Consider the following 16,196-nt stretch of genomic DNA (forward strand, 5'->3'; position numbering starts at 1 on the left):
AGGGTATATCTGGTGGTCTGTCTCCATAATACCAGGGTATATCTGGTGGTCTGTCTCCATAATACCAGGGTATATCTGGTGGTCTGTCTCCATAATACCAGGGTATATCTGGTGGTCTGTCTCCATAATACCAGGGTATATCTGGTGGTCTGTCTCCATAATACCAGGGTATATCTGGTGGTCTGTCTCCATAATACCAGGGTATACCTGGTGGTCTGTCTCCATAATACCAGGGTATATCTGGTGGTCTGTCTCCATAATACCAGGGTATACCTGGTGGTCTGTCTCCATAATACCAGGGTATATCTGGTGGTCTTTCTGGAATAAGGACAAGTGTATGTCGTGGTCAAAAGGGCAATAGAGGATAACATTTTGTTCTCTATTTCTTCGAGGTCACAATAGTTAGTCCTTCCTCTTCCATTTCACCACAATACCGACCTGTTTTGATACTCAGGGACGATAGCGATCTCTTGCTCTTAGGTAGGTTGTACATAATATATCTCTCACACATTAATTCACCCTTAGTCCCAAATTGAGAATATTTTGTTTATGATTCATCTCCTCCGTCCATTTATTTTTCATATTTCATCAACAGTTTGTTTTTAAATAAAATCTGTCTCCTTTAACTTGGCATCTTAAGCTTGTGTGCGGCTGCTCGGCCACGGAAACCCATTTCATGAAGCTCCCGACGAACAGTTCTTGTGCTGACGTTGCTTCCAGAGCTAGTTTTGAACTCGGTAGTGAGTGTTGCAACCGAGGACAGATGATTTTTACGCGCTTCAGCACACGGTGGTCCCATTCTGTGAGCTTGTATGGCCTACCACTTCGCAGCTGAGCCGTTGTTGCTCCTAGACATTTCCACTTCACAGTAACAGCACTTACAGTTGACAGGAGAAGCTCTAGCAGGTCAGATATTTGATGAACTGACTTGTTTGAAAGGTGGCATCCTATGACGGTGCCACGTTGAAAGTCACGGAGGCCATTCTACTGCCAATGTTTGTCTATGGAGATTGCATGACTGTGTGCTCGATTTTATACACCTGTCAGCAACGGGTGTGGCTGAAATAGTGGAATCCACTAATTTGAAGGGGTGTCCACATACTTCTGTGTGTGTATATATAGTGTATGTTGAGTATTAGTTGGTTAAACATCAGACTGACTGTTGATTGGTTCCACAGGGTCGACGGAAGACCGGAGGAAGAAAAAGATGAACAGAGGACAAGAAAAAAGGGAGAGAGAGAGAGAGGTGGAGTGGATCCTTGGACACTTGTCTTGCCTTCTCTAAAGGAGAGAGGGATCTAAGGATAGATGGAGAGAGTGGAAGATGGGAGGGATGGAGATTAGACTTTTCTGAACTTTTCATACGCTGACGCTCCTACCTTTACACACATACACGCACGCGCGCGCGCACACACACACACACACACACTCTTATAACATCAGTATCAATACCCGTAAGTTGTTTTTGTGATGCATTGTGATATTGTTCACCACATCTGTTCGAGAGAGAGAGAGATCTCAAATGATGAAGATCCCATGAGTTGTAAATAGTATCTTTCATGTCTGTGTTATGGTTGTTTTGTTGATTGACTGACTGGGTGCTGTTGTATAGCTTTTAGTTCCTGTCTGTTCCAAATGGTACTGTATTCCCTATATATAGTGCTCTACTTTGGTCTCTGGTCAACAATAGTGCACAGTATAGGGAATAGGGTGTTATTTTGGCCCTGGATCTGAAAGTGCGCTACTTGTTTTACCCTCAAAATGAAATCAGTTTTTAAACAAGGCCTTTCAGCAATACTGTCTTTTTGTCATGTTCCCCTCTGTGTCCTCTTCGCCTGAACCCTGACATCAACTGAACCCTGACATCACCTGAACCCTGACTTTACCTGAACCCTGACTTTACCTGAACCCTGACTTCACCTGAACCCTGACTTTACCTGAACCCTGACTTCACCTGAACCCTGACTTCACCTGAACCCTGACTTCACCTGAACCCTGACTTCACCTGAACCCTGACTTCACCTGAACCCTGACTTCACCTGAACCCTGACTTCACCTGAACCCTGACACCTGAACCCTGACTTTACCTGAACCCTGACTTTACCTGAACCCTGACTTGAACCCACCTGAACCCTGACTTCACCTGAACCCTGACTTTACCTGAACCCTGACTTTACCTGAACCCTGACTTTACCTGAACCCTGACTTTACCTGAACCCTGACTTTACCTGAACCCTGACTTTACCTGAACCCTGACTTTACCTGAACCCTGACTTTACCTGAACCCTGACTTTACCTGAACCCTGACTTTACCTGAACCCTGACTTCACCTGAAAAACCTGACTTCACCTGAAAATCCTGAATTTGCCTGAACCTCTGACTTCGCCTGAAATCCTGACTTCACCTGAAATCCTGACTTCACCTGAATCCTGACATTAGATTTCCCGTACATTTACTATTTTACTCTTTTGTGAAGTCAATCATGTAATTTTTCCGTTGTAGTTTTTTAACAACAAAAAAAGTCAATTGGTTTGTTTACAGCATTGTATATTCACGCCTTGTTGAGTTGTCGTTTTGTTTTTTTTAAACCCTCTGGGAGAAAATTTCAGAAAACTGTGTCGGAATGTTGAATGTTTATTATAAATCAATAAAGTTTTAGTGTTCGTTCCATTTGACACCTGGCTGGCACCTCCTGCTGTGATCAGATGTGGTTTTAGTCTGGATAACGCTGCGTTAGAGACTTGGTCTAGGTCCCAAATGGCATCCTGTATAGTCCACTACTTCTGACCAGAGGCTATAGGGCAGTGAGCATACCACCCTGCATCCCACTGCTGGCTTGCTTCTGAAGCTAAGCAGGGTTGGTCCTGGTCAGTCCCTGGATGAGAGACCAAATGCTGCTGGAAGTTGTGTTGCAGGGCCAGTAGGAGGCACTCTTTCCTCTGGTCTAAAAAATATATATGCCAATACCCCAGGGCAGTGATTGGGGACATTGCCCTGTGATGGGATGTTTAAACAGGTGTCCTAACTGTGGTCACTAAAGATCCCATGGCATTTAGCGTAAGAGTAAGGGTGTTAACCCTGGTGTTCTTGGTTAAATTCCCAATTTGGCCCTCATACCATCATTGCCACCTAATCATCCCCCCCAGTTTCCAATTGGCTCATTCATCCCTGTAACTATTCCCCAGGTTGTTGCTGTAAACGAGAACATGTTCTCAGTCAACTCAAAGGTCCCTGGTCAAATGTTGTGCACTAGATAAGGAAACCTGTGCCATTGGAGATGCAGATCGCGTCACATCCACCCAGTCAGCTCCTGTTTTGTCTCTGTCGTATCGATAAAGTTGTCCATACAACCAGACTTTCTGTGGTTTCTTTATGTATACATTCACATTGTGTTTTTGTCACTCCTACTACACACTGCAACTTCCTCAATCCTCTGGAGACAGTTTACAAAGTAAAGCAGTATGTAGGGTATAGGGTGCAGGCTTAACATGTGGGATCAGTTGCTATGGGAACTGGCCTCCTAGTTACAAGTTCAATTTAAGTGTTTTTATTGTCATGTGTTTTGTCTTGTCTCATCCACCGCCATGAAAAACAGACGGACACCATCGAACACATTCCCAAAAGAGAGAAGGTTCACAGAGTGTAGGGAGGGTGATTATGCTGTGTGCCTGGCGGGTGTGGGCCCCAAGACCACCCAGGTTTCCTGAACAGCAACCCACTCCTTCTGCAGCTTCAGGTGAGGGAAACTGGAGGGAGAGGGCAGGTCGTCCCTTCTGGGTGGTTTTCCATCCACACTTCTCGTAATGGAGTCTGATGTCCACAGCGTACTGCAGCACAGTTCCCCTGGTGGACTCATTTGAGTCCAAATGAAAGCATCAACTGGGGTCAATTCAGGAAGTACACAAATTCAGGAATTCAAATACTCAAATGTTTTTGAAATTGGGAAAATGTTGAATTTGAATTGAAGTTTGGTTTACTTTATAAATTGCAGTGTAGCCCCAACCCTGGAAATTATTATGGAAGTCTTCTTCATCTCAGGTTCTCCGTGCCCCCCTAGACCTCCTTTCTCCTCCCCCTTCTTCATCTCAGGTTCTCCATGCCCTCTAGACCTCGTTTCTCCTCCCCCTTCTTCATCTCAGGTTCTCCATGCCCCCTAGACCTCCTTTCTCCTACCTCTTCTTCATCTCAGGTTCTCCATGCCCTCTAGATCTCCTTTCTCCTCCCCCTTCTTCATCTCAGGTTCTCTAGACCTCCTTTCTCTTACATCTTCTTCATCTTCTCCTCCCTCTGCCTCAGTTGCTCACGGAACTCTTCAACCCTGAGAGGATACTTTAAAAAGGAATTGTAAAACGTATGGTTAAGACAGTGGTCTAAACGTATGGTTAAGACAGTGGTCTAAACGTATGGTTAAGACAGTGGTCTAAACGTATGGTTAAGACAGTGGTCTAAACGTATGGTTAAGACAGTGGTCTAAACGTATGGTTAAGTCAGTGGTCTAAACGTATGGTTAAGACAGTGGTCTAAACGTATGGTTAAGTCAGTGGTCTAAACGTATGGTTAAGTCAGTGGTCTAAATGTATGGTTAAGACAGTGGTCTAAACGTATGGTTAAGTCAGTGGTCTAAATGAAGGGTTAAGGTTTAGAAGCTAGGCTACGGCGGATGGTCAAGGTTAGGTATAGTTTCAGTGAGGTTAGGGAAAGGCTTAAACAGTGTGCTTCCATGTGTAAAACACAAAGAAATGTACTGTTTTATTTTGTTTGTTCTCTACCACTTGTCTTTTCTTACTAGCACTGATTTAACTGCTTTACTGAGGAACACACTGAAATGTGCTGGTCTTACACGTGTGTTTGGTCTATATCTCATCTAGCCTCATACAGTGTGGGGGGAAAAAGTATTTGATCCCCTGCTCATTTTGTGCGTTTGCCCACTGACAAAGAAATGATCAGTCTGTCATTTTAATGGTAGGTTTATTTGAACAGTGAGAGATAGAATATCAACAAAAAAAATCGAGAAAAACGCATGTAAAAAAATGTTATAAATTGATTTGTATTTTAATGAGGGAAAAAAGTATTTGACCCCTCTGCAAAACATGACTTGTGCTCTGAACACAACCAACCCTCTCACGTGTATGTACCAGGAGCTGATCTCATCTAGCCTCATATGTACCAGGAGCTGATCTCATCTAGCCTCATATGTACCAGGAGCTGATCTCATCTAGCCTCATTACGTACCAGGAGTTGATCTCATCTAGCCTCATATGTACCAGGAACTGATTTCATCTAGCCTCATATGTACCAGGAGTTGATCTTTATTTACCTTTATTTAACTAGGCAAGTCAGTTACGAACAAATTCTTATTTCATCTCATCTAGCTTCATATGTACCAGGATCTGATCTCATCTAGCCTCATATGTACCAGGAGCTGATCTCATCTAGCCTCATATGTACCGGGAGCTGATTTCATCTAGCCTCATATGTACCAGGAGCTGATCTCGTCTAGCCTCATATGTACCAGGAGCTGATCTCATCTTGCCTCATATGTACCAGGAGCTGATCTCATCTAGCCTCATATGCACCAGGAGCTGATCTCATCTAGCCTCATATGTACCAGGAGCTGATCTGACCCTTCCGCTTTTCTTTCTCCTCCTTCAGGGTGGAGGCTTCTTTTTACTGTCTCTCAGTGTGTAGGGGCGGCAGGTTAGCGGTTTTAGCCTAGCGGTTAGAGTCTAGAGGAGGCAGGGCGGTTAGAGTGGAGGGGCGGCAGGTAGCCTAGCGGTTAGAGTGTAGAGGAGGCAGGTACCTAGCGGTTAGAGTGTAGAGGTGGCAGGTAGCCCGGTTAGAGTGTAGAGGTGGCAGGTTAGAGTGGAGGGCGGCAGGTAGCCTAGTGGTTAGAGTGTAGAGGAGGCAGGTAGCCTAGTGGTTAGAGTGTAGGGCGGCAGGTAGCCTAGTGGTTAGAGTGTAGAGGAGGCAGGTAGCCTAGTGGTTAGAGTGTAGAGGAGGCAGGTACCTAGCGGTTAGAGTGTAGAGGTGGCAGGTAGCCTAGCGGTTAGAGTGTAGAGGTGGCAGGTAGCCTAGCGGTTAGAGTGTAGAGGAGGCAGGTAGCCTAGCGGTTAGAGTGTAGGGCTGGCAGGTGGCAGGGGTAGCCTAGCGGTTAGAGTGTAGGGCTGGCAGGTAGTAGCGGTTAGAGTGTAGGGATGGCAGGTAGCCTAGCGGTTAGAGTGTAGGGGTGGCAGGTAGCCTAGCGGTTAGAGTGTAGGGCTGGCAGGTAGCCTAGCGGTTAGAGTGTAGGGCTGGCAGGTAGCCTAGCGGTTAGAGTGTAGGGGTGGCAGGTAGCCTAGCGGTTAGAGTGTAGGGCTGGCAGGTAGCCTAGCGGTTAGAGTGTAGAGGAGGCAGGTAGCCTAGTGGTTAGAGTGTAGGGGTGGCAGGTAGCCTAGCGGTTAGAGTGTAGGGGTGGCAGGTAGCCTAGCGGTTAGAGCATTGGGCCAGTAATCGAAACGTTGCTGGATCGAATCCCCGAGTTCTTCCCTGGAACAAGGCAGTTAACCCACTTCCCTGGGCGCCGAAGACGTGGATGCCGATTAAGGCAGCCCTCTGCACCTCTCTGACTTTCATGCCAGCAACCCCGGCTCGCTTCCCTGTCTCTCTGTTCGTTACAAAATGTTTATTTTCATTATACACTGAGTGTACAAAACATTAAGAACGCCTTCCTAATGTTGAGTTGCACCTCCTTTTGCCCTCAGAACAGCCTCAATTCATCGGAGCATGAAACTCTACAAGGTGTCTAAAGCGTTCCACAGGGATGCCGGCACACGTTGACTCCAATGCTTCCCACAGTTGTGTCAAGTTGGCTGGATGTCCTTTGGGTGGTGGACTGTTCTTGATACACACAGGTGACATGAATAAGAGATCATAGCTTTCACCTAGATTCACCTGATCAGTCTATGTCATGGAAAGAGCAGGTGTTCATAATGTTTTGTACACTCATTGTATGTCCGTTCCAGTCGTGTGTGTGTGTGTGTGTGTTTATATATCCGTGCGTGTGTGTCCAGGTGGAGGCTCTAGAGGAGTTCCAGGCCCCGCCCCTCCACAAGGCACAGCACTGTGGAGTTCTATGCTACCATTCACCAGCAGGTGGAGCTCTTTCTTCTGCTCTACAAGTATACAGAGTTCCAAATGGCACCCTATCCAAATGGCACCCTAATCCAGATCCAAATGGCACCCTTTTCCCTATCCAAATGGCACCCTATTCCCTATCCAAATGGCACACTATTCCCTATCCAACTGGCACCCTATTCCCTATCCAACTGGCACCCTATTCCCTATCCAAATGGCACCCTATTCCCTATCCAAATGGCACACTATTCCCTATCCAACTGGCACCCTATTCCCTATCCAAATGGCACCCTAATCCCTATCCAAATGGCACCCTATTCCCTATCCAAATGGCATCCTATTCCCTATCCAACTGGCACCCTATTCCCTATCCAATTCCCAATATGGCATCCTATTCCCAATATCCATCACATTCTAATCTGGGCCTGGAAGCCCTATGGCACCCTATTCCCTATATATAGAGCACTACTTTAGACCAGAGCCCTATGGCACCCTATTCCCTATATAGTGCACTACTTTAGACCAGAGCCCTATGCCACCCTATTCCCTATGTAGTGCACTACTTTAGACCAGAGCCCTATGGGACCCTATTCCCTATATAGTGCACTACTTTAGACCAGAGCCCTAAAGGGAATAGGGTGCCATTTGGGACCCTGACTATATTTCCAACATTCAAACCATTTCTGTACAGACCTTGCTTTGTGCACAGGGGGCATTGTCATGGTGAAATAGGAAAGGACCTTTGCTGTAGATTTAAGATTTCCCTTCACTGGAACTAAGGGGCCTAACCCAAACCATGAAAAACAGCCCCAGACCATTATTACTCCTCCACCAAACTTTACAGTTGGCACTATGCATTGGGGCAGGTAGCATTCTCCTGGCATCCGCTAAACCCAGATTTGTCCATTGGGCTGCCAGATGGTGAAGTGTGATTCATCACTCCAGAGAACGCGTTTCCACTCTTCCAGAGTCCAATGGCGGCGAGCTTTACACCACTCTAGCTGACGTTTGGCATTGCGTATGTTGATCTTCAGCTTGTGTGCGGATGCTCTGCCATGGAAACCCAATTCATGAAGCTCCCGAAGAACAGTTCTTGTGCTGACGTTGCTTCCAGAGGCAGTTTGGAACTCGGTAGTGAGTGTTGTAGCCGAGGACAGAGGCAGTTTGGAACTCGGTAGTGAGTGTTGTAGCCGAGGACAGAGGCAGTTTGGAACTCGGTAGTGAGTGTTGCAACCCGAGGACAGACTATTTTTACGCGGTACGCGCTTCAGCACTAGGCAGTTCTATTCTGTGAGCTTGTGTGGCCTACCACTTCGCGGCTGATTCGTTGTTGCTCCTAAACGTGGATCCCTATGACAGTCCCACGTTGAAAGTCACTGAGCTCTTCAGTAAGGTCATTCTAGTGTTTTTATCTATGGAGATTGCATGGCTGTGTATTCGATTGTATACACCTGTCAGCAACAGGTGTGGCTGAAATTGCCGAATCCACAAATTTGAAGGGGTGTCCACACACTTCAAAACATTTCTCCTTATGATTTATTTTGGACTGTCTTTTTTTAACATTTATGAATGTGTTATTCAATGAGTTTCTGTAGCCCATAAGGCCAAAATCTATGTTTTAGAAAATCATAAAAAAATATATATACTTAAAGGGTTCCTAAAATTCAAAATCAAATAGCTAAATGATTTATGGTATGACCATCTTTAAAAAATGAGACTCTTAAAGATTAAACAAAAGGTATTGCTCTGTTTTGACATGTGTTATTGTTTTATTGTTATTGTTTTATTGTTGTTGTTTTCAAGTGCAGCCCTTTGGGTGGCAGGCAGTTGTATGAGGTGCAAAACATTATTATAATATATTATTTATTTTTTAAACACATGTTTATTAAGACACAGGGAAATAATTAATTGTACTAATGTACCAACCTTATTCTAAAATCAGTGTATTTGTAAGTTCCTTTGTTACCAGTATAACCTGGTTGTGGACACCAGTGTGTTTGTGTGTCCAGGTGGAGACCCCACCCAGGTTGTGGACACCAGTGTGTTTGTGTGTCCAGGTGGAGACCCCACCCAGGTTGTGGACACCAGTGTGTTTGTGTGTCCAGGTGGAGACCCCACCCAGGTTGTGGACACCAGTGTGTTTGTGTGTCCAGGTGGAGACCCCACCCAGGTTGTGGACACCAGTGTGTTTGTGTGTCCAGGTGGAGACTCCACCCAGGTTGTGGATACCCCAGGTTGTGGACACCAGTGTGTTTGTGTTCCAGGTGGGATGGACACCAGTGTGTTTGTGTGTCCAGGTGGAGACCCCCAGGTTGTGGACACCAGTGTGTTTGTGTTCCAGGTGGGACCCCACCCAGGTTGTGGATACCAGTGTGTTTGTGTGTCCAGGTGGAGACCCCACCCAGGTTGTGGATACCAGTGTGTTTGTGTGTCCAGGTGGAGACCCCACCCAGGTTGTGGATACCAGTGTGTTTGTGTGTCCAGGTGGAGACCCCACCCAGGTTGTGGACACCTGTGTGTTTGTGTGGATCAGAGAGCTGAGGCTCTAGAAGAGTTCCAGGCCCCGCCCCTCCACAAGGCACAGCACTGTGCAGACTATGCTACCATTCACCAGCAGGTGGAGCTCTTTCTTCTGCTCTACATGTATACAGAGTTCCAAATGGCACCCTATTCCCTATCCAAATGGCACCCTATTCCCTATCCAAATGGCACCATATTCCCTATCCAAATGGCACCCTATTCCCTATCCAAATGGCACCCTATTCCCTATCCAAATGGCACCATATTCCCTATCCAAATGGCACCCTATTCCCTATCCAAATGGCACCCTATTCCCTATCCAAATGGCACCCTATTCCCTATCCAAATGGCACCATATTCCCTATCCAAATGGCACCCTATTCCCTATCCAAATGGCACCCTATTCCCTATCCAAATGGCACCCTATTCCCTATCCAAATGGCACCCTTTTCCCTATCCAAATGGCACCCTATTCCCTATCCAAATGGCACCCTATTCCCTATCCAAATGGCACCCTATTCCCTATCCAAATGGCACCCTTTTCCCTATCCAAATGGCACCCTATTCCCTATCCAAATGGCACCCTATTCCCTATCCAAATGGCACCCTTTTCCCTATCCAAATGGCACCCTTTTCCCTATCCAAATGGCACCCTTTTCCCTATCCAAATGGCACCCTTTTCCCTATCCAAATGGCACCCTTTTCCCTATCCAAATGGCACCCTTTTCCCTATCCAAATGGCACCCTATTCCCTATCCAAATGGCACCCTATTCCCTATCCAAATGGCACCCTATTCCCTATCCAAATGGCACCCTATTCCCTATCCAAATGGCACCCTATTCCCTATCCAAATGGCACCCTATTCCCTATCCAAAATGGCACCCTATTCCCTATCCAAATGGCACCCTATTCCCTATCCAAATGGCACACCCTATTCCCTATCCAAATGGCACCCTATTCCCTATCCAACTGGCACCCTATTCCCTATCCAAATGGCACCCTATTCCCTATCCAAATGGCACCCTATTCCCTATCCAAATGGCACCCTATTCCCTATCCAAATGGCACCCTATTCCCTATCCAAATGGCAACCTATTCCAGTATAACCAGTAAAACTAGTAAACAGTAAAACTGAGGAAAGATTGTTTTTAAGTGTTTTGCTGTCCAGCCAAATATGGTGTACATGTAGGTAGATAAGTGATAATGCACTGATGCATTATTTAATTACAAAGTCATATTTCATACATATCAACCATGACCTCCGATCTGACCTACGACCCCTTAAAATATTAATACTGCCCCCTGCCTTGGTATGAACTTAAACAACGATATGGGTAATGCAAAAGCAAAGTGAAGTTTTGTGGCGGGATGAATTATAATTAGTTGGGTAACATAGATAATTAAGATGTCTTTATCTGCGTAATATGCTTATGTGATAGACTTGTTATTAGAATGTATCCCTTCGGACTCTGGTGTTGGCAGTTGTACTTCTTCCCTCAGCTGGGGCTCAGTCACCTGGGGCCCAGAGAGGGGAGAGGTCAGGCTTGTCTTTCACATGTCCCTGGTGCTATGCAGAATATCAGAAAGGGAAGATTGGAACATTGTCTTTATATGTGAATGTGTCTTTACCTATTCTTAAACCATGTGAAGGGTTGGTCGTGATTAATGGGGAACCAATGACTTGTCTCCACAATGTCTGTGCGCCAGTCACTCCCTCCTTTTCCCACTAGGGGGAGGTGTATGGCAGTGTCTGGAAACATTGTATGTCCTCTCTGATCTTACACTTATCCTGGGATAGTGTATGACCTAGAGGCTCACTCCCCTCAGTGAACTTGTCCAAGAGTGGGGTCAAGATGGGGTTTACTTGAGATGGGAGTATCTAGAGTTGATCATTGATATGCCATTGGATGAGTTGGTGTTTTTGTACTATGAAGTACCAGGAACGAGATTAGAACCTTATCTGAGGGACCAAACTGAACGATAATTTATAGCGAATGTTATCTGGCTAAGGGATACTCCTTTCTTCAGAAAAAGTATTTCTTTGTGAACAGTTCCTAAGATCTGTGGTTCGTCATGTAAATTAAGAGGGGTGTATCTTGGCTATTAAAGATCTTTGTATTTTTCTGTAGTGACTTCTCAACGGTTCATTAGAAATAGTGAATTGTTGAAAGTCAAATTGCTTTTGCAAAGCTTATCATTATTATTAAAGATGTAGTTTAAGTATAACTTTGACTGGTGTGTGTAGTTTGTAACTCTCCTCATTTGGTAAAGCAGAAATGTGCCACCACACTATCTAGAAATCCAAACGTGTTGATCCAACTTTCTGGTTGTTTGGACAATTCTAACTACATTCCAACTGTATTTAATGGTTTTATGTAGTATTGTTTTAAATGTTGTATTGAAATAACCTTCAAGCATTTTTTCGCCATAAGGTAAGAACTATTTCATCACAGAGAATGTTTAAACTTTTTAAGAAATATTTGACTTAGTTATCATATATATAACATTATATTATTATTATTATTAACATCATTATAAACACTGTAAATTGCTTTATGTTAGCTAGCTATTAAATATTTTGTTTGCTATCTTTCCTACCATTATCTGGGTATTTGCGTTTCATAATTTCTCAGCAGGATTGTGCCATGTTTATAGATCGCTGGCTATCTCATGGTGTCGTGTGTCATGATCGGAATGGCCTGAACTCGGAGCCTGATAGAATACCAGTCAAAACATGGCAGAACAAAACCAGACTGCAGACTGCACTTATTAACTTCACTTACTGCTGTTTACATGGATTTTTTACTGTGATTTTGTAGTTACTTCAAATATGTCACTCCATGTTCTCTGAAACGGACGACAGTTGAACCAGGACACTTTGTCACAAGATAAAACACATACTACAAAGCCTGATTTCGGGTCTTAACTCATCATTTACCAAATGTGTAACAACAATTTGCAATTCTCCCACAGAACAGCTGTACACATAATCCCAATTCTTCTTCATGGATTACATTTGAACATTTCCTTTCCTTTTAGGGCGTGAACTGGTATGGTCAGATTGAATCACAACAGCTAATTTAACAATACTAGTTATAAATCTTGTTGACATTCGTCCAAGGACACCTTGACTTGCATTACACTCTCACTGCAGAATACTTTTGGCATTAAATCATGTGACTTATACTTAGAGAAAAGGATTCCTGTAAACACGCCCTGCTTCAAGCAAGAAATAAGTTACCAGAAACGAGATGTATCTGTTTGATAGTAACCCTGAATTTTTTAATTTTAATTTTACCTTTATTTAACCAGGCAAGTCAGTTAAGGACAAATTCTTATTTTCAATGACAGCCTAGGAACAGTGGGTTAACTGCCTTGTTCAGGGGCAGAATGACAGATTTGTACCTTGTCAGCTCAGGGATTTGAACTTGCAACCTTTCGTTTACTAGTCCAACACTCTAACCACTAGGCTACCCTGCCACCCCAATGATGATGATGATGAATGTGTGAACTATCTTGTCATCTTTTTTGACTAACTACAATATGAAGTGTTACTTTACCTACTTCCTGAACGACCAGGGAGCACTTTACCTACTTCCTGAGCGACCAGGGAGCACTTTACCTACTTCCTGAACGACCAGGGAGCACTTTACCTACTTCCTGAACGACCAGGGAGCCCTTTACCTACTTCCTGAACGACCAGGGAGACCTTTACCTACTTCCTGAACGACCAGGGAGCACTTTACCTACTTCCTGAACGACCAGGGAGCACTTTACCTACTTCCTGAACGACCAGGGAGACCTTTACCTACTTCCTGAATGACCAGGGAGCACTTTACCTACTTCCTGAACGACCAGGGAGCACTTTACCTACTTCCTGAACGACCAGGGAGCACTTTACCTACTTCCTGAACGACCAGGGAGCACTTTACCTACTTCCTGAACGACCTGGGAGCCCTTTACCTACTTCCTGACGACCAGGGAGACCTTTACCTACTTCCTGAACGACCAGGGAGCACTTTACCTACTTCCTGAACGACCAGGGAGCACTTTACCTACTTCCTGAACGACCAGGGAGCACTTTACCTACTTCCTGAACGACCAGGGAGCACTTTACCTACTTCCTGAACGACCAGGGTACACTTTACCTACTTCCTGAACGACCAGGGAGCACTTTACCTACTTCCTGAATGACCAGGGAGCACTTCGGCCTGTACGGCCCTGTCCAGGATGAGGCCATCCTTGAGGCCTCTCTGTCCCAGTACCTGAACATCATCCGGCACAACCTCAATTACCTCGACTAACTGGTGCCCCCGCACATTCACTCTGTACCGGTACCAGCCTGTATATAGCCTCGCTATTGTTATTTTACTGCTCCTCTTTAATTATGTTACTTTTATCTCTTATTTTTGGGAGGTATTTTTCTTAAAACTGCATTCTTGGTTAAGGGCCTGTAAGTAAGCATTTCTCTTTAAGGTCTACTACGCCTGTTGTATTCGGCGCATGTGACAAATAACATTTGATTTGACAATGAGATTCCACCTCCAGTGGGCCCCTGCATCATGCTGTAGAGCCCCAGCCGGCCCGGGATGTCCGGTCCTGGCTAAGTGGCCTGTGGTGGGGTTCCTGTCTCTGGTGGGGTCAGAGGTCCTGGTGGGATTCCTGTCTCTGGTGGGGTCAGAGGTTCTTGTAGGGTTCCTGTCTCTGGTGGGGTCAGAGGTCCTGGTAGGGTTCCTGTCTCTGGTGGAGTCAGAGGTCCTGGTAGGGTTCCTGTCTCTGGTGGGGTCAGAGGTCCTGGTGGGATTCCTGTCTCTGGTGGGGTCAGAGGTCCTGGTGGGATTCCTGTCTCTGGTGGGGTCAGAGGTCCTGGTGGGGTTCCTGTCTCTGGTGGGTCAGAGGTCCTGGTAGGGTTCCTGTCTTGTGGTAGGGTCAGAGGTCCTGGTAGGGTTCCTGTCTCTGGTGGGGTTCCTGTCTCTGGTGGGGTCAGAGGTCCTGTGGGATTCCTGTCTCTGGTGGGGTCAGAGGTCCTGGTGGGATTCCTGTCTCTGGTGGGGTCAGAGGTCCTGGTGGGGTTCCTGTCTCTGGTGGGTCAGAGGTCCTGGTAGGGTTCCTGTCTTGTGGTAGGGTCAGAGGTCCAGGGGTCTCTGGTGGGGTTCCTGTCTCTGGTGGGGTCAGAGGTCCTGGTGGGTTCCTGTCTCTGGTGGGGTCAGAGGTCCTTGTAGGGTTCCTGTCTCTGGTGGGGTCAGAGGTCCTGGTAGGGTTCCTGTCTCTGGTGGGGTCAGAGGTCCTGGTAGGGTTCCTGTCTCTGGTGGGGTCAGAGGTCCTGGTGGGATTCCTGTCTCTGGTGGGGTCAGAGGTCCTGGTGGGATTCCTGTCTCTGGTGGGGTCAGAGGTCCTGGTGGGGTTCCTGTCTCTGGTGGGTCAGAGGTCCTGGTAGGGTTCCTGTCTTGTGGTAGGGTCAGAGGTCCTGGTAGGGTTCCTGTCTCTGGTGGGGTTCCTGTCTCTGGTGGGGTCAGAGGTCCTGGTGGGATTCCTGTCTCTGGTGGGGTCAGAGGTCCTGGTGGGATTCCTGTCTCTGGTGGGGTCAGAGGTCCTGGTGGGGTTCCTGTCCTGGTGGGTCAGAGGTCCTGGTAGGGTTCCTGTCTTGTGGTAGGGTCAGAGGTCCTGGTAGGGTTCCTGTCTCTGGTGGGGTTCCTGTCTCTGGTGGGGTCAGAGGTCCTGGTGGGATTCCTGTCTCTGGTGGGGTCAGAGGTCCTGGTGGGATTCCTGTCTCTGGTGGGGTCAGAGGTCCTGGTGGGGTTCCTGTCTCCGGTGGGGTCAGAGGTCCTGGTGGGGTTCCTGTCTTGTGGTAGGGTCAGAGGTCCTGGTGGGATTCCTGTCTCTGGTGGGGTCAGAGGTCCTGGTAGGGTTCCTGTCTTGTGATAGGGTCAGAGGTCCTGGTGGGATTCCTGTCTCTGGTGGGGTCAGAGAACCTGGTGGGGTTCCTGTCTCCGGTGGGGTCAGAGGTCCTGGTGGGGTTCCTGTCTTGTGGTAGGGTCAGAGGTCCTGGTGGGATTCCTGTCTCTGGTGGGGTTCCTGTCTCTGGTGGGGTCAGAGGTCCTGGTAGGGTTCCTGTCTTGTGATAGGGTCAGAGGTCCTGGTGGGATTCCTGTCTCTGGTGGGGTCAGAGGTCCTGGTGGGGTTCCTGTCTCCGGTGGGGTCAGAGGTCTTGGTGGGCTTCCTGTCTTGTGGTAGGGTCAGAGGTCCTGGTGGGATTCCTGTCTCTGGTGGGGTTCCTGTCTCTGGTGGGGTCAGAGGTCCTGGTAGGGTTCCTGTCTTGTGATAGGGTCAGAGGTCCTGGTGGGATTCCTGTCTCTGGTGGGGTCAGAGGTCCTGGTGGGGTTCCTGTCTCCGGTGGGGTCAGAGGTCCTGGTGGGGTTCCTGTCTTGTGGTAGGGTCAGAGGTCCTGGTGGGATTCCTGTCTCTGGTGGGGTTCCTGTCTCTGGTGGGGTCAGAGGTCCTGGTGGGGTTCCTGTCTCTGGTGGAGTCAGAGGTCCTGGTAGGGTTCCTGTCTCTGGTGGGG

At 46.9% G+C, this 16,196-nt stretch overlaps 1 protein-coding gene across 1 annotated transcript in view; it reads left to right on the forward strand.

Moving 5' to 3' along the window:
• Positions 1 to 1,936, forward strand: part of pds5b (PDS5 cohesin associated factor B) — a 97,490-nt gene extending 95,554 nt beyond the window's left edge. The window contains exon 35 of the mRNA XM_042311628.1: positions 1,179 to 1,936. Within this exon, the coding sequence (XP_042167562.1) occupies positions 1,179 to 1,211 (33 nt within the window). The 3' untranslated portion in view covers positions 1,212 to 1,936. The remainder of the gene's footprint in view (positions 1 to 1,178) is intronic.
• Positions 1,937 to 16,196: the final 14,260 nt, after the last annotated feature.

The sequence above is a fragment of the Oncorhynchus tshawytscha genome, linkage group LG33, assembly GCF_018296145.1.
Source record: "Oncorhynchus tshawytscha isolate Ot180627B linkage group LG33, Otsh_v2.0, whole genome shotgun sequence".
Lineage (NCBI taxonomy): Eukaryota > Metazoa > Chordata > Actinopteri > Salmoniformes > Salmonidae > Oncorhynchus > Oncorhynchus tshawytscha.